Source organism: Dendrobates tinctorius, unplaced genomic scaffold, assembly GCF_039654945.1.
Source record: "Dendrobates tinctorius isolate UK_male_01 unplaced genomic scaffold, ASM3965494v1 ptg000155l, whole genome shotgun sequence".
NCBI lineage: Eukaryota > Metazoa > Chordata > Amphibia > Anura > Dendrobatidae > Dendrobates > Dendrobates tinctorius.
Window position 1 is genome coordinate 593,702 of NW_027361822.1, and position 20,410 is coordinate 614,111.

The 20,410-nt window shown below is 43.6% G+C and overlaps 1 protein-coding gene across 1 annotated transcript in view; it reads left to right on the forward strand.

Annotated features, from left to right (window-relative positions):
- The window catches only part of LOC141050946 (uncharacterized), a 277,364-nt gene that overhangs the window by 239,393 nt on the left and 17,561 nt on the right, over positions 1-20,410 (forward strand). Inside the window, exon 9 of the mRNA XM_073547666.1 lies at positions 10,583-10,673. Within this exon, the coding sequence (XP_073403767.1) occupies positions 10,583-10,673 (91 nt within the window). The remainder of the gene's footprint in view (positions 1-10,582; positions 10,674-20,410) is intronic.

The following is a 20,410-nucleotide window of genomic DNA, read 5'->3' on the forward strand; positions in this document are numbered from 1 at the left end:
ATGAGACCTAACGGCACCCTTAAGCCCCCTTTACAGTTAGCGATGCACCAGCGATCCGACCCGGTCAGGATCGCTGGTGCATCGCTAAATGATCGCTAGTGAGCTTCCACACAGGAAGATCTCACAGCGATGCAGCGCACGATACTCACCTTTCACACACAGCGATCCTGACGTCCTCCTGCCCGCGTCCACGCGTCGCTCGTCGGCGCCAGCAGGAAGCAGACGACGAGAAATGGAGCCGGACATTCTCGCGTGATCAGCGGGGGAGCCGGTCGGAGGTAAGTATCACACATGACATAGTGAGTGAGATAAGGAGGTATTATATGCGACTATACACATCAGATTGCAGTCTCACGGAGACTGAGATTGAGCAGTACCTGGATGCTCTCTCTCTCCATGCATTGGCTGATAGCGATAGGGATTCATTGGATCGGGACATCCTGTTGGAGGAGTTGGAGGAGGCGCTTGGTCAGATGCAAAATGAAAAGGCTCCAGGAATGGATGGCCTGCCTGGCGAGTTTTACAAAACCTATGCACCCTTACTGCTACCTAAGCTACTTAAGGTATTTGAAGAGGCTGAAAGGCAGAGGGTCCTCCCGCCATCTATGAGGGAAGCTTTGATAGTTTTAATATTAAAGCCCGGAAAGGATCCAGAGGTTCCGGATTCATATCGCCCAATTTCCCTATTATCAACAGATGTTAAATTATTGGCCAAGGTACTCGCCAATAGGATGTCCCGAGTTATCTCATCTGTTATACAGAGGGATCAGACGGGATTTATCCCAGGCAGAGCCACATCTATGAACCTTAGGAAACTATACTTGGGGATTCAACATAGTTCTGGGGAGTTGGGGGGAAGAGCAATTTTGTCCTTAGACGCCGCTAAGGCGTTCGATAGTTTGGAGTGGGGTTTTTTGTGGGCGGTACTTCGGAAAATGGGCTTTGGACACAGATTTATAAATTGGGTGAGGATGTTGTATGGCTCGCCGGTGGCGAAGGTTGGGGCTAATGGCAGGGTCTCTGAGTCTTTTCCTCTTGGGAGAGGTACTAGACAGGGGTGCCCGCTCTCGCCCTTGCTATTTGCTACTGCGGTGGAGCCATTGGCAGTTGCAATTCGGAAGTCCAGAGAAATAATGGGATTCAGATGTGGAACTGTGGAGTTGAGGATATCATTGTACGCGGATGATTTACTTCTATATTTAGATAAGGTACATTCCTCGATTTTGCCGGCAATGGAGGTCATTCGAGAATTTGGGCTGAGGTCTGGTCTTCGGATTAATTGGTCCAAATCAGCTTTAATGCCGATAGACCCTCTCCCGGCGGATTTCTCAGATTTGCAGATACCGGTCCCTGTAGTTCGGAGGTTTAAGTATCTGGGTATAATTGTTAGTCCTGCCCCGAAGGATTTTCGGGCTCTGAATCTGGAGCCCCTGTTGCAGCGATTTAGAGCAAAAGTACATACTTGGTGTCGCCTGCCGTTGTCGAATATTGGTAGATCCAACTTAATCAAAATGGTAATGATGCCACAATTATTATATTTGATACATAATTCTCCGGTGTGGATCTGTAGGGACTTTTTTGCAAAAATAAATACATTATTCCGGGAATTAATTTGGAAGAAAAAACAGGCTAGGATTCGCTTGGAGATACTGCAGCGAGGGAAGGAGGAGGGAGGATTGGCGGTGCCAAACCCATTCATATACTTTATAGCCTCCCAGATGCAACATCTTAAGGGTTGGGGTAGAGACGGGGCGTGTGACAATGGTGGTGATATTGTGAGGGAAGGATCGGTATGGAAATATCCAGGGTGCCGGTTGGAGGTGGGAAGACGGCAGATAAATGGGGCACGATACCCCACGTTGGCTATGATTTTCAAGGTGTGGGATAGGGGTAAGTCTCTTTTGAAGATAAATGGGCCTACGGAATTGTGGCCATTGTGGCGAAATCCGGATTTGCAAGAGATCAAAAAGCTGGTGGGGTTCGGAAGATGGGAAGATAAAGGGATTTATCTGGTGTCACAAATTTTGCAAAATAATACTCTTAAGAGTTTTGAACAATTGAGAACAGAATTTCACCTCCCGCACGTCTTCTTTTATCAGTACTTACAGCTAAGACATGCATTGGAAAAACAGAGAAGGACAAATCCGGTGATAGTGACACATAATCAAACACTACATATGCTACTTACATCTGAGTCTTCTAGGGGACTTATCTATGAATTATATAAAAGATTATTGCCTGCCCATCTGGAGACATATCCACTGACTGCTGCTAAGAATAAGTGGGAACGGGACGTTGGCCCCTGACGGAGGACCAGTGGTCCGATATTCTAGAACAGGTCCCTAAAATGGCGGTTTCTGAGTGCCAGCGGCTTTCGCAAATATATCTCATTCACAGGGTATATAAAACACCCAGCTTATTATTTAAAATGGGACTTAGGCCCAATACACAATGTGTTAGGTGTGGGCAGGATGATGCCCACTTGATGCATGTTATGTGGGAGTGCGGGCACATTGGGGATTTCTGGAGGCAGACCCTGGGACTCATAGCCCAAGTATACCATATCACAATACGACCGTCACCTCGTCTATGTTTGTTGAATTTGTGGGAGGAGGGGGTTGACCCGGACTCTGCAGTGGCCCTGGGAATAGCACGCATCCTGTATCAGGCAAGAAAGATACTTGCATATCATTGGTTGGATCCTATGCCACCAACATTGTCAGAGCTTAAAAATAAACTAAATAATGTCATCAGATTGGAAAGGGGGGCTTATTTAAAAAGAAATGCATTAAGAAAGTTTTACAAAATTTGGCAGCCATGGATGGAGTCACCGGGTCTCCCCTCGGGCGCACTGGTACGGGATGCGATGTTGGACCAGTTGCTGTTGTGCTTGCGATGAGGGGATGCTTGGGGGGTGAAAATAAAGTCTAGTGCCCTTTGTGGCGAAGTAGATTTTGAGTGGCGCGGTGGGAGGGGGCTGGGGTGTATTGAACCTGATATCCGTGGGGGGCGGGGGGGGGCGAAATATGATGCGGAGTGGCGCGGCTGGCGGGGATGGTTTTCCCGCTGAAATGAGGCACTGATGTATAATTTTGATTTTTGTTTATTTGTGGAGCCATGTTGTTTATAGGCTCAATTTTATGCAAATATCTGTGTTTTGAGATTTCTTCTTTTTATTTATTCTTACACAGGAAGAGTTTTACCCTTTAAATAATATCTGCTCTCAATGTAATTTTTACTAGCTATATAAGATGTCATATTCTTTCTGTATTGATTCCTGAATGTTTAATAAAGAAAGATCTGATTAAAAAAAAAAAGTATCACACATAGCGATATCGCTAGCGATATCGCTATAACGTCACAAAATCGGTGACGTTATAGCGATATCGCTATGTGTAAAACCCCCTCTATATTCCCTCCCTATTGATCACATCATTAGTTGGGTACATAATTAGCATTATACACTCCCTTGGGTGTTGGTAATTAGTAGTATAAAGGATGTATTATCTATATATACACTAACCTGCGGAGTTCCTCTCGTGCTCTGTAAAACAACTGATGCGGAGGAGCCGCCCCTTTTATCTTGAAGGTTGAGCAAGCTTTCAAATGCTAAAAGCCTCAGTTAAAGGGTCCATGCCTCCTGGGACCCTGCTCCACTACCTCTGCCACCCCCTAGGTAAGATATCTTAAATTCGGACTATAATACGGACCTCCATCTTATAAAAATCTTTTTTTTTTCCTATTTTCCACCCCAAAATTTGGGGTGCATCTTATGGTTCAGTGCATCTTTTAGTCCTAAAAATACAGTGTATATAAATGAGTGTAATAATAATAAATGTTATTTCTATAGCGCTGACATACAGTGGCATGCAAAAGTTTAGGCACCCCTGGTCAAAATTACTGTTATTGTGAACAGTTAAGCAAGTTGAAGATAAAATGATCTCTAAAAGGCCTAAAGTTAAAGATGACACATTTGTTTTGTATTTTGGGCTAAAAAGTAATACACATTGTAATTTTTTCACATTTTAAAAACTACAAAAAGAAAAATGGTCCGATGCTAAAGTTTGGGCACCTTTGGAGATTTGTGTGGTCAGATAACTTTGACCAAGGTTTCAGACCTTAATTAGCCTGTAAGGGATATGGCTTGTTCACCCTCAATGTTAGGAAAGGCCAGCTGATGCAGATTCCACAGGTTTAGAAACACATACCCTCCTCTAACCTTGTGCGAAAAAACAGCCACCATGGGTTATTTTAAGCAGCTGCCTAGCACTCTGAAAATGAAAATGGTGGAGGCCCACAAAGCAGGAGAAGGCTATAAGAAGATAGCAAAGCGTTTTCAAGTTGTCCTTTCCTCAGTTCAATATGTAATTCAGAAATAGCAGTTTACAGGAACAGTGGAGGTCAAGATAAGGTCTGGAAGGCCAAGCAAAATTTCAGGGAGAGCTGCTTGTAGGATTGCTAGAAAGGCATATCAGAACCCCCACTTGACTGCAAAAGACCTTCAGAAAGATTTAGCAGATTCTGGAGTTGTGGTAATTGTTCTACTGTTCAGAGACACCTTATCAAATATGGCCTTCATGGAAGAGTCATCAGAAGAAAACCTCTCCTGCACCCTCACCATAAAATTTAGCATCAGAGGTATGCAAAAGAACATCTAAACAAGCCCAATGCATTTTAGAAACAAGTCCTGTGAATCGTTGAAGTTAAAATAAAACTCTTTGGTCGCAATGATCAAAGGTATGTGCAGAGAAAAAATTGCATAGAATTTCAGGAAAAGAACATCTCTCCAACCATTAAGCATGGGAATGGATCAATCATGCTTTGGAGTTGTGTTGCAGACAATGGCACAGGGAACATTTCACAGGTAGAGGGAAGAATGGAGTCAATGAAATTTCAACAAATTCTTGATGCAAACATAACACCATGTGTAAAAAAGCTGAATTTGAAAACAGGATGGCTTCTACAAATGGATAATGATCACACACATCAAAATCCACAATAGACTACCTCAAAAGGCGATAGCTAGAGGTTTTTCAATGGCCCTCACAGTCCCCCGATTCGATCATCATTGAAAATCTGTGGCTAGTCCTCAAAATAGCAGTGCATGCAAGACGACCCAGGAATCTCACAGAAATGGAAGAATTTTCCAAGGAAGAATGGATGAAAATCCATCAAACAAGAATTGAAAGCCTCTTGGCTGGCTACTAAAAGCGTTTACAAGCTGTGATATTTTAAAAGGGAGTGCTACTAGGTACTAACTATGCAGGGTGCCCAAACTTTTGCATTGGCCTATTTTCCTTATTGTAATTTTTAAAATGTAAAAAATGACAATATATAATTTTTTTTGGCCTTAAAATACAGAGAAAATGTGTCATCTTTAACTTTAGCCCTTTTAGAGATCATTCCATCTTCAACTTGCTTAACTGGTCACAATAACAGTAACTTTGACCAGGGGTGCCCAAACTTTTAAATGCCACTGTATTCCACAGAACTTTACATTTCAGAGGGGACATTACAGCATAGCAATAATCTCATAGTTTATAACATACCAAGAGGAATGAGGGCCCTGCACGCAAGCTTACAATCTATGAGGAAAAAAGGTAGACACGAAAGGTGGGTGGTAACAATTGCCCTGCTTGTTTGGACCAGCCATAATGTTAAGTGTGCAACAGTACAGACACAGAGGGCTAATAGATGTATAAAGCATGTGGGAACATGATGCGGGGAACCTGGTTATGGTAAAACTTTTGACTGTGCCACACAGGGATAGTTAGGTTAATGTGTTGAGGCGGTAGGCCAGTCTGAATAAATGCGTTTTCAGGGCACACTTAAAATTGTAGGGATTGGGGACTAATCGTATTGACCTGGGAAGTGCGTTCCAAAGAATTGGCGCAGCACATGTATAGACTTGGAGATGGGAGTGGGAGGTTCTGATTATTGAGGATGCTAACCTCAGGTCATCAGTAGAACGGAGGGCACGGGTAGGGTGGTAGACTGAAACGAGGGAGGAGATGTAGGGTGGTTCTGAGCCATGGAGTGCTTTGTGGGTGAGGGTAATAAGTTTGTACTGCATTCTGGAGTGGATGGGTAGCCAGTGTAATGACAGGCACAAGGTAGAGGCATCGGTGTAATGATTGGCGAGGAATATGATCCTGACTGCAGCATTCAAGATAGATTGGAGGGTAGAGAGTTTGGTAAGAGGGAGACCGATTACAAGAGCGTTACAATAGTCCAGACGAGAATGAATAAGAGAAACAGTAAGAGTTTTTGCGGAGTCAAAAGTAAGAAAAGTTCAAATTCTAGAAATGTTTTTGAGGTGCAGATAACAAGAGCGAGCCAGTGATTGGATGTGGGGGCCAAAGGAAAGTTTGGAGTCAAGTATGACCTCAAGACAGTGGGCATGTTGCTGGGGAGTAATGGAACCACACACGGAAATGGCAATGTCGGGTATAGGTACATTAGTAGCGGGTGGAAACTCAAGGAGTTCAGTCTTTGACAGGTTCAGTTTCACATATAGTGAGGACATGTTAGACACAGCATTTAGACAATCGCTGGTGTTTTCTAAAAAGGCAGGTGTGATGTCAGGAGAAGAAGCGTATAATTGGGAGTCATCAGCATAGAGATGGTACTGGAAACCAAATCTACTGATTGTTTGACCAATAGGGGCAGTGTACAAAGATGAGGGGGCCCTAGGACTGATCCTTGAGGAACCCCAACAGTAAGGGGAAGATGAGAGGAGGAGGAACCAGCAAAAGATACAGTAAAGGATCGGTCAGAGAGATAGGAGGAAAACCAGGAGAGAACGGTGTCCTTGATGCCGATGGAGCCGAGCATAGTGAAGAGGAGCAGATGATCCACAGTGTCGAATGCTGCAGCGGGATCCAAGAGAATTAGCATGTAGTAGTGACCATTAGATTTAACTGTTAGTACATCATTAGAGACTTTAGTGAGGGCAGTTTCAGTAGAGTGTAGGGAGCGGAAACCGGACTGGAGAGGGTCGAGAAGAGTGTTATCAGAGAGATGGCGGATAAGACGGGAGTGGACCAGGCATTCCAGGAGTTTAGAGATGAAGGGAAGATTAGAGACAGGTCTATAGTTAGCGGCACAGTTTTGGTCGAGGGATGTTTTTTTAAGTAGTGGATGTATGATGGCATGCTTAAATAAGGAGGGAAAGATACCAGAAGAGAGAGAGAGAGAGGTTAAATATTTTAGTTAGGTGAGTGGTGACAGCAGGGGAAAGGGACTGGAGGAGATGTGACGGAAATGGGTCACTGGTGCAAGTGGTTGGGCGAGAAGATGCAAGGAGCCTGCTTACTTATTCTTCTGTGACAGGTTCAAAATCAGAGAGTGAGCTAGATGCAGTGGGGGAGGAAGGAAAATGCATGGTATGAGGTGATTGGGAGATAATTTCCTGTCGGATATGGTCAATTTTTTCTTTGAAGTAATTGGCCAGATCGTCAGCTCGAAGCTCTGTGGTTGGGGCCTGCACTCTTGGGTTGAGCAGGGAATGAAAAGTGTCAGAGACGTTTAGGGTTATTGGACAGTGAGGTGATGAGGGTGTTGAAATAGGTTTGTTTGGAGAGGTGAAGGGCAGTGTTGTATGTTCTAAGCATAAACTTATAATGGATGAAATCTTCGTATAGATTGTATTTTCTCCACAGACGTTCGGCGCACCTGGAGCACCGCTGCAGGAAACGTGTTTGCAGGGTGTGCCAGGGTTGTCGCCTTCTGTGTTTTGTTGTTCTATGTATAGGAAGTGCAAATTCATCCAGGGCACTTTGAAGTTTCATTGTAATGCTTCAGCGCAGAATGAGGACATGAGAGGGAGGAGATAGGGGCCAATGAAGACTGCAAGTTCTTCACAAGTTTCTGGGTGTTAATGGTCTTTATGTTTCTACAAGTATGGACAGTGGGGGTGACCTGAGCGGCCCGGCAGTTCTTGATAGAGAATGAAAGAAGGTTGTGGTCAGAGAGCGGGAGAGGGGGTTTCCGTCTTCATGCGTGGGAGAGTTAGTATGCTGCTAAAGGCCAAACGAGTAGGTTAGAGATAAAAGGTGAGTAGCAGATGGGGAGAGGGGAAGATCAATGGGGATGTTGAAATCGCCCATGATGAGGGTAGGGATGTCACAGGAGAGAAAATGTGGAAGCCAAGTGGCAAAAAGATCCAGGAACTGATGGGAGGGGCCGGGAGAACGATACACCACCGCCACTCGCATGGAGAAGGGGGTGTAGTCTGACGGAATGGACCTCAAAAGAAGGGAAGACGAGTGAGGGTGCTTGAAGGATAACCTGAAAGGTACATTTTGGTGATAGGAGCAGACCAACAACTCCACCTGCTCTATTGTCTGATCTTGAGGTATGAGAGAAGTGTAGTCCACCATATGAAAGAGCAGCAGCAGCAGTAGTGTCTGACTGCTGGATCCAGGTTTCAGTAAGGGCCAGAAGGTTAAGAGAATTTGAAAGGAAGAAGTCAAGGATGAAGGAGAGTTTATTACACACTGAGCGAGAATTCCAAAGGGCACAATTAAGAGAGACAGAAGGCTTGCAGGTAATATTAATAAGATTACAGGGGTTTCTGAATGTAGCAGTTGGGGGGCTTGACTTTCTATAATGTGGGGGACCAGGGTTGGGAGCAATGTCTCCTGCGACTAGGAGGAGGATAGAAAGAGTGAGCAGATGGTTAAGTGATTTGTGAGCGCGTCTCTGATGAATGGTGGGACTGAATGGATCTGTGCAATTTAGCAATGTGAAAAGAGCATGATTGCTATACATAGGAGAGGAAAGGAGTGAGGGACCGATATGGATGGAGTGTAGAGAGTTAATGCCAGGGCGGTGGATGTGTGTGAATGCAGCGGCCAGGATATAAATTATACAGATGCATATGGTATATATTTGTTGTAATCCAAATGTACAGGGAATAGATGTATATAAATGTCTTGCCATTCTCTTGCCCTGTCTAACTGCCATGTTATGACTGCCTCATACTTTGATCAAATGTACTTCGATTAAATGTGCATAAATGCCCCCTGCATGTAGTGTATGTATATGTGACAAAGAGAGAAATAGAGACAAAGAGAACAGTAACTACATGAGTTTTAAATAGCATTTTCTGTTTTCTAGAGACCCACATAACTTATACAGTTTCTAGTAGTTACGTCAAGTAGATTTTGCTGGCCGTCCTTCTTTCCTGATAGCACTTTTATTGACTTTTTTTCCACACAGACCACTTATTCTGTGCAATCCATGTGCTGGCTACCTAGATTTTTCTATACTGCAAAACGGGGTTATACTTGGCCTCTGTCCTTATCGTCTCGTGGTACCCACAAATCCTTGGCTACCTTTCTGGACCTTAAGCTCAGAACCACTAAAGTTGCTTTTTCTACCACCTTAACAGATCTCTGATCTGGTCCCAAGTTCTGCCAGCTGTACTCCAGTTTCTTTGCTACTTTTCAGTGGTCAGTTTAGAAGCAGGCTATCCTCGTTCTTTTCTGTCACACACACCCTGCTCCAGTCTTTTTGTTTCTCGATCTTCCACTTCTGTTTCAACTTTCAATCTACTGCTAAACTCTATTTATAGAGTAAACCTCTCTACTAATTCCAGATTTTTCTGCACACCCAACATCTTGTCTCAAGTGCCAACAATGAGGAGTTAATGGTACCACAACTTCACGCTATAGGGCCCTCATAAAATTATAGTTTATTGTATATACAGTGAACCACCCAAGACTCCCCCCTAGCTGCAGGGCTGACCCTCTGTAACTCTCCCCTGCCCAGCTGCAGGGCTGACCCTCTGTAACTCTCCCCTGCCCAGCTGCAGGGCTGACCCTCTGTAACCCTCCCCTGCCCAGCTGCAGGGCTGACCCTCTGTAACTCTCCCCTACCCAGCTGGAGGGCTGACCCTCTGTAACTCTCCCCTGACTGCTACTCTCCTAAAACTTTCACATAAAACTGAGTACAATAAACCATAGTGTTAACCATATAATCACAGTACTTTGAGTCAGTGTCATGTAATAACGGTATAACTTGAAACACCACAATTAAGCTTTGTCCTACAACAATTTTGTTTATGGGGTGCCAGCATTTTCCACTATTTTCCACTAGGAACATGACAATGAATTTTGCTTGTTTTCCCACCTTCAGTTCTCAGATCCTAATACTATAAAGAGACGAGGTAGAACAGGTTGTTAAGAGAATCTCATCACCTTCATCTAATTTGCGGTAAATGCAAGAACCTATCCTGTTGGTATGGGCCTGTATTCCAGGGGAACAATCTCAACACCTTGTGGAGTCTGATACGTTGCTTTACTTCAGTTCTGATGGCAAATGGCAGCCCCACGTGCTACTAGATGGGTGCCTCTAGAAATTTGGCCATTCACTGAATGTTTTATACTTGTTGGAGATGTCCAAAAAAAGCTGATCATAGACATTATATGTCGTTTGGATAATCTCACAATTTTCTGGTTATCAAGATTTCTGGTTCAAAAAAGAAGCCAATAAGTTGGAAGTTGTTTTATCATTGTTTTTCATTATTAGTTCACCAAACGTCCTCATCCGTCTGTAATTTTTACAATCTTTCTTTCAGGGTGAAGATCTGCCCCATATTAATACTACAGAGACATATATGAGGGGTGATGAGCGGAGTAAAGAGGAGATTCCTACAGATAACCACACAGGTGAGTAGTGATCACTACATGCTGAGAAGTCACTGACTTGTAGAATAACCATAACCTGGGGACTTCCGGTTCCGGCGCTGTGATGTGAGGACGCAGGAGACAGAGCTCCGCGCTCCCCTCAGCTACAAAGACCGACAAAGATCACCCCAAGGCTGCGGGAGACAGCGGGAAGTGAGGGATAAGTAGTAGGAGACGCCGGTATATGGAGCGGTACCTTCTCCGGAGCGGCGGCAAGCATTTAAAGCCAGGAGCTGCTGGGGAAGACCACGCAGCACGAGATCTCAAAATGGCGGCGGGCGCGGCAGACGCGGGATACAGCGGTCTGCAGGGAGGTGAGCAGAGCCTGATGGAGGAGGAGGGGAGAAGGCAGCATGAGCAGCCGGCAGCCCAGCAGAGCAGTCAGTTAACGGACGTGCTCATAGACTATGATCGCCTGGCAGGAGCAGTGGCAGCACACCTGGCAGACAAGATAAAGGAGTCCCTGGAGGCCATGGTGGGGGTGGCGCTATCCCCCATTAAAGAACAGATCACACAGCAGGGAGCCAGAGTGGCAGAGCTGGAACAAAGATTATCTAATACAGAGGATGAGGTGACAACGTTAAAGGGGAAAATGAAGGAGATGGAGAAGGGTTCCCAGGCTATGAAAGACAAACTGGAAGATCTAGAAAACCGGTCCAGGAGAAGCAACTTAAGACTGGTGGGGTTACCGGAATCAATAACCATGCGGCAGCTGGATAACATTTGTGAAGCAGAGCTTCCCAAGGCGCTGGGCCTGACACACAGATGCAGAGTGGAAAGAGCGCACAGAGTGGGCCCTGTAAGAGAAAACACGGGCGCATGGGGGCGGACGGGAAGGAGGGTAATGCAGGGGTGACTGGAACAGCCAGACCGCGCCAAGTCATAATAAAATATTTGGAATACAAGGACAAAGAAGAGTTGTTGCGAGCATTTAGAGGACGAAGGACCCCACTGTCTCTTCAAGGACATAAAATATTGATCTTTGGGGATTATTCGGCAGAGGTCACCCGGAAAAGGAAGTCCTTCAGCAAGATATGCACCACACTGTACCGCAAGGGTATAAAGTTTCAACTACTCTACCCTGCTCTTCTGAGAGTGACAAAACGAAATGGATCTTTTTTTGTGACAAAGGACTTGAGAGAGGCGGAGAGATGGATGGAGGAGATGGAGGACAGAAACCTGACAAGTGAATCTCCGGAGAGGAGGGGTGGTCGACACGGGGAGAGGGAAGGGGAGGTTCGGGAGGAGGGCTGGAACGAATGGACTGAAAGGAGAGAGGAAGGGAAGGAGCCTCACATGGAGAACCCTAAGGCACGAAGATCGCCGTCACACAAGTCGGGAAACCAGGGCAGGGGAGTGCCTTGAGAGAGACTCTGGGGAGTAGGTTTGAAGACTGAACTGAGGGATTTATGAGAGGAGAGATTGACGGATAGTGGGGGTTGAAGTGGCCTCTTCTTACTGGATCCTCTCGTCTCTCCAGATGTTATTGATATTGGGGTTTTGCTTACTCGTAGGGGTAGGGGAGTACTAATATCTGGGGGGGATCGGGTTTCTTTCGCATTTATATTTTTATTTGATAAACTCCTCTGTTGGATGTTGAGGTATCCACAAAGCTGGGAAGAAGAAAGATTCTGGGTTCAGTAATGACAAATATTATGCATGGGAAAGGAGGGAGGGGGTGCTATATGTTGGCTAGACTACTGACCAAGAAGGCCTTGTTTGGGTTAGTTGGGTAATAAATTAATGAGGGATAGACTACGTATAATTCTTAATTAAATGGCTGAGGGAGAATAGCGGAGCCAGGAGCATCACAGAAAAAATGGGAGTGCAGAGACATTTGATTGTACAAGGGGGGATAGTTGAGGGGTTGTTAATTGTTAATGGATACAGGAAGGGTGGATGGGTACAGGGAATGCAACGGCATAAGCGCACTGAACGCTTGAAGGAAGCAAAACACCATACATATGAAAGACCACATGGCGACTTGACATATTTGAGGAATTGGGATAATGGTTAAAATATTGACATGGAATGTAAAAGGATTGAAGTCACCACATAAACGTATGATGATATTGAGGCACCTCAAAAGATTGAAAGTGGATATAGCATTATTACAGGAGACTCATCTACCCCAGGGAGTTTTCTTTCGTATGCAAAAACTATGGGTGGGAAAAGTAGTTGGGTCAGGCTCCATGGGACGCAAGGCAGGGGTGATGATTTTGATCAACAAAAATTTTAACCACACGATAGTGTCTCAGACCAATGACGAGGAAGGGAGGTATATCTACATCAAGCTTTCCAGTCCACAGGGAGAATTTGGTATACATAACATATATGCCCCCAATAATGAACAAACTTCTTTTTTTAACTTCATCACTCAGGAATTGGAAAAGGATACGGAACTCAAAAGGGTGGTTGGAGGGGACTTTAATGCGGTGGTATCAAGGGGGGAAGACAAGAGATATAGTAGGGATGATGGTAGGCCGATTAGAGAGGTAAAAGGTTTAATGGCCAAGCTTTTGGAGGACACAAATTTGAAAGATAGCTGGAGATTGCATCATCCAAATGACCGGGAGTACACTCACTATTCACATCCTCATGAAGCGTGGTCCAGGATTGACTACATTTTGGTTGACCAACTTTTGATGCATAGGGTTAGAGATGTGGTTATTGAGGATATGGTGATATCGGATCATAGCCCAGTGCTTTTAGACATCACTGATACAATACAGAGGGGGACAGATTATCTGTGGAGGTTTCCGTCGTTTTTGCTTAGAGACAAGGAATTTGCCAAAACTCTGATCGAATGGTGGGATGATTATAGCAGTACTAATAGTGAACATGCGGCGGATGTAATGTTGTTCTGGGAAACTGCAAAAACAGTACTGAGAGGTAGATTGATGGGACATGTAGCTAAACTTAGAAAGCATACTCATAAACAATACCAAAACGCAAGCAAGGCCCTCAGAGAGAAATACGCGGGGTACTTAGCAAACAAGACACAAAGTGCGAAAGAGGAGTGGAAGGCAGCGAGACAGGAATTTCACTCTTGGGTGGGGAAAAGAGAGTACCTGATACGATCACAACAGGAAGTTGATTTACACAAATTTGGCAATAAAGCGGGGAAATTATTGGCCAATCTGGCGAAAGGACGACGACCAATGACCTTGATAACTAATATGACTAGACCGGACGGGAGCAAATCCTCAAACCCAAAGGAGATTACAGAGATTTTGGGGAAGTACTATGCGAATTTATATAGCAGGGGGGAAGAGACGGGAGACAGGGGAAGTGATCTGTTGGGAAAAATAAAACTTTCGCAAATAAGTTCGGAAGAGCTGTCTAGATTGAACGCGGAAATAACAATAGAGGAAGTACAGTCGGTAATAAGGGATTTGAATATACACAAGGCACCGGGACCTGACGGGTTCAATGGGGAATTTTATAAAGAAATGGGAGAGCAGATAGCGCCGGTTTTGACTAGAATGTACAATAAAATACTGGGAGGATGTGGAATTTCGGGACATCTCAACACTGCGTACATAAAATTGATACCCAAGGGTGATAAGAATCTAGACAATCCAGCAAACTATAGGCCAATTTCATTAATAAATCAGGATCTTAAAATCTTGGCCAAATTGATGGCCAATAGGTTGGCGGAGATAATACCAAATTTAATTTCACCGGCACAATCAGGGTTTGTTAAAGGGAGGGCAGCGGTGACAAATGTGCGGAGGGCCATGTTGGTAATGGATGCTATTAGACACAGGGATCTTCGAAAGGAGGAATGTCCAGCCATGGTCACGCTTGATGCTGAAAAAGCGTTCGACAGCGTGGGGTGGACATGGTTGGAGACGGTACTCGACAATATGGGGATAGAGGGAGCCTTTCGTACGTTTATAGGAGTATTATACGCGAATCCTCAGGCGAGGGTGGCAACGCCCGGGTTCCTGTCGCAGTCTTTCCCTTTGAACAAAGGGACTAGACAGGGATGTCCATTGTCACCCCTTCTGTTTAACCTTGCCATTGAGCCATTGTCTCGACTGTTAAATGAAGGAGATTGTTTCGAAGGCATTAGTGTTGGGAAGGAACGACTGCACTCAGCGCTATTTGCGGATGATATTATATTATTCATGAACAATCCTCAGAGGGACCTACCGAAAGTGATAAAACAGAGGAGTTTGGGAGCTTGTCAGGTTTTAAATTGAACAGAACAAAGTGTGAAATACTATTTCTCTGTGGGCAAAGGATGCCACTAATGGTAGCAGATGGAACAAGGGGGGAAATCTGTGGGATACCAATAGCAAAGTCACATCTTAAATATCTAGGAATACAGATGGGATGTACGTCAGCATCGATATATGACTTAAACTACAAACCTTTGATACAGAAAATAGAACGGGAATTGAAGTTGTGGGAAGGGCTACCGTTATCTCTGCTAGGTAGAAATCATCTCTTGTGGCCCCCTGACGGAGGACCAGTGGTCCGATATTCTAGAACAGGTCCCTAAAATGGCGGTTTCTGAGTGCCAGCGGCTTTCGCAAATATATCTCATTCACAGGGTATATAAAACACCCAGCTTATTATTTAAAATGGGACTTAGGCCCAATACACAATGTGTTAGGTGTGGGCAGGATGATGCCCACTTGATGCATGTTATGTGGGAGTGCGGGCACATTGGGGATTTCTGGAGGCAGACCCTGGGACTCATAGCCCAAGTATGCCATATCACAATACGACCGTCACCTCGTCTATGTTTGTTGAATTTGTGGGAGGAGGGGGTTGACCCGGACTCTGCAGTGGCCCTGGGAATAGCACGCATCCTGTATCAGGCAAGAAAGATACTTGCATATCATTGGTTGGATCCTATGCCACCAACATTGTCAGAGCTTAAAAATAAACTAAATAATGTCATCAGATTGGAAAGGGGGGCTTATTTAAAAAGAAATGCATTAAGAAAGTTTTACAAAATTTGGCAGCCATGGATGGAGTCACCGGGTCTCCCCTCGGGCGCACTGGTACGGGATGCGATGTTGGACCAGTTGCTGTTGTGCTTGCGATGAGGGGATGCTTGGGGGGTGAAAATAAAGTCTAGTGCCCTTTGTGGCGAAGTAGATTTTGAGTGGCGCGGTGGGAGGGAGCTGGGGTGGATTGGACCTGATATCCGTGGGGGGCGGGGGGGGCGAAATATGATGCGGAGTGGCGCGGCTGGCGGGGATGGTTTTCCCGCTGAAATGAGGCACTGATGTATAATTTTGATTTTTGTTTATTTGTGGAGCCATGTTGTTTATAGGCTCAATTTTATGCAAATATCTGTGTTTTGAGATTTCTTCTTTTTATTTATTCTTACACAGGAAGAGTTTTACCCTTTAAATAATATTTGCTCTCAATGTAAATTTTACTAGCTATATAAGATGTCATATTCTTTCTGTATTGATTCCTGAATGTTTAATAAAAAAGATCTGATTAAAAAAAAAAGAAATCATCTCTTGAAAATGATGTGCTTTCCAAAGTTACTCTACCCAATGCAGACCATCCCCATGTTGTTGAAACATACAGACATAAATAGATTGAATAAAGCATTTTCGACATTCCTATGGAGGGGTAAAAGACCGAGAATTAAAACGGAAAAATTGATGCAATCTTTGGAACAAGGAGGCATTAAACTGACAAATATTAGAGGGTATAATTTGGCATGCCTGATGAGACATGCCATAGACTGGTTGAGGAAGACAAATGGGCATTCTGACATACGTTTGGAGAGTGAGTTTTGTAAACCCTGGGATTTAGGGGCACTATTACACACGTCATTGGCCAACATACCAAGGAACATTAAACACTCACTGGTATGTAGAGATACGGTGATGGCCTGGAAGGCAGTGAGGAAAAAATTCAAGTTGTCTTGGAGAATATCCAAGCATCTTGATATATGGAGGTTCCCAGATTTCCCAGCGGGAAGAGACAACAAATTATTTTCAGAATGGAAGAACAAGGGGATAAAAAGGGTGACAGATCTAATACATGAGGTGGAGAATAGATGGCTGACATACCAGGAAATCGTGACAAAATATGGGCTATCCACATTTCAAATCCTCCAATACAAACAGATAGAAAAGGGGCTAATGTCACAACTGAGGGATGTTAGAATGGAACAGGTGACGAATGACTTGGACAGAATTATTATGAAAGACCGACATGAGAATACATCTCCGCATTATATAAAGCTTTGAGGGAGGTTTTGATTCCAATCTGCCCAGAACAAGTCTGGAGAGCATGGGCAAGACAACTGGGTGACTCTGAAGCAGGGGAGAAGATATTACAGGGGTGGATGAAGATGAGGAAGGAGGTGATTAATGAAGGTTGGAGGGACACTCAATATAGACTGATGCATAGAGCAATTTATGGTTTTAACATCCCAAATACACAACAGATAAACAGAGTGACTCAGTGCCCCAAATGTAAATTGCCAAAAACAGACCTGTTCCATGGGATCTGGCAATGCCCAGAGAGCCAGAAATTCTGGAAAGGATTGCAATTATTTATGCAAAAAGTGGGGAGTGTGGAAATTGAAATGGATCCATTGCTGTGGATCTTTCATTATAGGAACAAGGGACAGGTAGTAAGAGGAGGAGAGGAACAGAGGCCCAAATTACCAAAATTGTTTCATGGGGTGGCTATGATAGGTAAGAGGGCTCTACTGTCCAAATGGCTTGAGGGAAGTGTGCCGTCGATGGAAGAGGTGATGGGACAGATTAAATCTTTACTCAGAATCGAACAGCTGGAGGCGGAAAGGAACAAGGAGGGTCTGACGGGTAAATTCTTTAAAAAATTGAGGCTTTTCATAGTAAGACAATGTGATGAAGAGGAAATAAGGAGAATAGTAAGGCCCTTTAAATATACTGAATGGTACCTACTGGAAGACATCCAAAACAATTTGGGGAATCTGAAGTTGGCTAATGAAGGCGAGGTGTAAGGTCCTGGTAGGGGCAGGAGTTAAAAAGGATAAATGTGTGGTGATATTTTACAGAGGTGATGCTTGCAATCTGTGTTTTACAAGTGGTCTAGACATAACATGTGTGCGAAGTTGCTAGGGGAGACCATTGAAAATGTAAGAGGAAGAGGGTTTGTTTAAGGGAGGGTAGGAAGGGAGGATGATAGGCTGAGTTATTGTCTGTTTATTGGAAAAATGACGTCATGTGAAATGAAGCAATGTCTATGAAAAATTGAAAATTTGAAATAAAATTTGTGTTTAAAAAAAGAATAACCATAACTAGATGTTCCGTTTTTTTGGGGGTGGTGCAGTGGGGTAAGATATGCTGAATTTATTAGGACTCGCCGGACGCTTAGTGAATTTGGCACATCCTCTCAGTGGCTTTCACCTCTGTGCGCTTTGCCAGAAATCTTACTCAAGTTAGGGACAAACTGAAGCAACATTTCTGACTGGTGTAAGGTATGCCACTGCAGTGGCATAAACACTTTGCTAAATTGTCCCCCCTAAGTGCTTAAAAAATATATTATAAAAATATAATATATGCTAGGGATTTTCTCAGCCTAAAAACCTCAATAACATTCTTCTTTACATGTTATAATATAATGGCCTATACAGATATCTCTATATGTCAGTACTTTATAAGATAAAATGAAGACGCAAAACAGTTATAAGAAATATGACATACTTTGTGTAATCATAACATCCTGTATATTTCAGCAAACAAATTATTTATGGTGATCGATAAATGCTGTGACTAAAAATGGTTGATTTTGTTTTTAATCCTGTCGGTTTGTATAACTATAAAATAAGCACATCCTGCGCAACTTTGTTTTCCATTCTAAAAATGGACCAGAATCCGGAAGGACCCCAATGTTCCTACTGAATCTTCATCTGAGATCTTTGTGTCATCTGAGTGCTGTGCATTCTTTTGATATTGATATCAGAAGCTTTGAAAAACGTCTAGATTAAATTTTCCATGTGAGAAAAAAAATTGATACACAGATTGCATAAACTAACACACAAACCAACAATGGGTTCAGCACAAAGTTATTCAAGAGTGACCCGAAAAAAATGACGTCTGACTGAGGCCTAAAGCTATATTTGCATTCTGAATGCTCTGCGCTGAGCACTCTGGGGTTTATTTTTATTCACAATAAAGGTATACAAATGTGCCTCTAACGTGTCCATTCACTGCAATGAGGCAAATGAAGACGGACACAATAGCTCAGGGGGAAGGTCATTCTGCATTTTTACGTGTGCCTTGCAGCTATCGCATTACATGGTGTAGTGCAGCAAATCAGGAGAGAATATCAGAGCCTTCATAAAAGCTGAGGCAGGGAATGGTGTACCCACTTTGAAGTGGTTCTGGATGGTGAGAGGATATCAGAGCTCACAGCTTGATAATAATGATAGGAAGAGAAATCACTAAAGCAAACCAAATGAATGTAGTATTATGTGAATAGAAGAGAGATTTAATTTGATAGGTGGAAAGAGACAGAAGAGTGGTGCCAGGAGCAAATGCGAAGCCAATGAGATTGACTTGGGACATAATGTTGATGGGCTGGCATCTTTTCTTGCTTCATTTGAATTACAAAAGACAGCAGAAAAAAAGGCAGCAATGTATTTACCTGCCTAGGCCTCCAGCCAAATGCACTTCAGGGTGCAGCAGGCCCATGTGGTTAAGATGACGGTAACACAGGTGCAAAAATACTGATGAGGATTTTTTAGTTGCTGTCTATAGATATGGATTAGTGTTAGGGACTCACAAGTGTGGGGATCCTTGACGTTGGATTGCGAGCTTGTATACTTTGGCCTAAATATCGACTAATACCTCACATATTTGATGTGTTTTGTTTTTTTTTGCACTTTAATATCAGGGTGCAGCTAGGCCCATTGTCTTGTAAACTGTGGTGCCTGTTCACATGGGATGCATCTTGATAGCGCTGGGCAGCCCGCCTGATCTAATGGAAGGGCGTCACTAATAGGCTGTTAACCTGGATGCTGTGCATCTCCACTGTGTGAACAGTGCTACATACAAGTCCTCATTGTGCAATCACATACTAAGCAGCCTCCCCCTCCATGGATTGGTAGGTATTGAGTTTATGTCTCATCAGTATTTTTGCACCTGTGTTACTGCCATCTTAACCACTTGGGCCTGCTGCACCCTGAAGTGCATTTGGCTGGAGGCCTAGGTAGGTAAATACATTGCTGCCTTTTTTTCTGCTGTCTTTTGTATTTTTGGAGGATTTGAGACCTCTTTTAGTTGCTGTCTTATTCATTTGAATTACCCAATTTTTTTGTAAATTCTTCATGCACTAGAAAGCAGCAAGCCAATACAATATTTGTCAAAGAAAATGAAATCTGAACTTTGTGTCAGTCAGAGAAAATGTTTGTCTCAAGTGACCGACTGTACTGAATTTTTTATTTCTTGTGAATTCATTTTTGGGAAGGGAGAGAGGAGGGTCTATAATTGCATTTAAAAAAATTGTTAAATTAACCAAAAGCAATGCATATAAAGGTCACTGTGACCATCTACCTCTCTAAGTGGTGTGCATCACAATTTTTTTTTTTAATTGTCACCTGTTTTGCTAGTCAAATTTCACATACATATATGCTATACCAATACTGCTCAATTTGCAATCATGTATGTACCTAGCATTGTTTATGTCATTTTTGGGACGGAAAGAAAATTTTGTTAAAAAAATAGCAAATTATTTTAAAATACAGA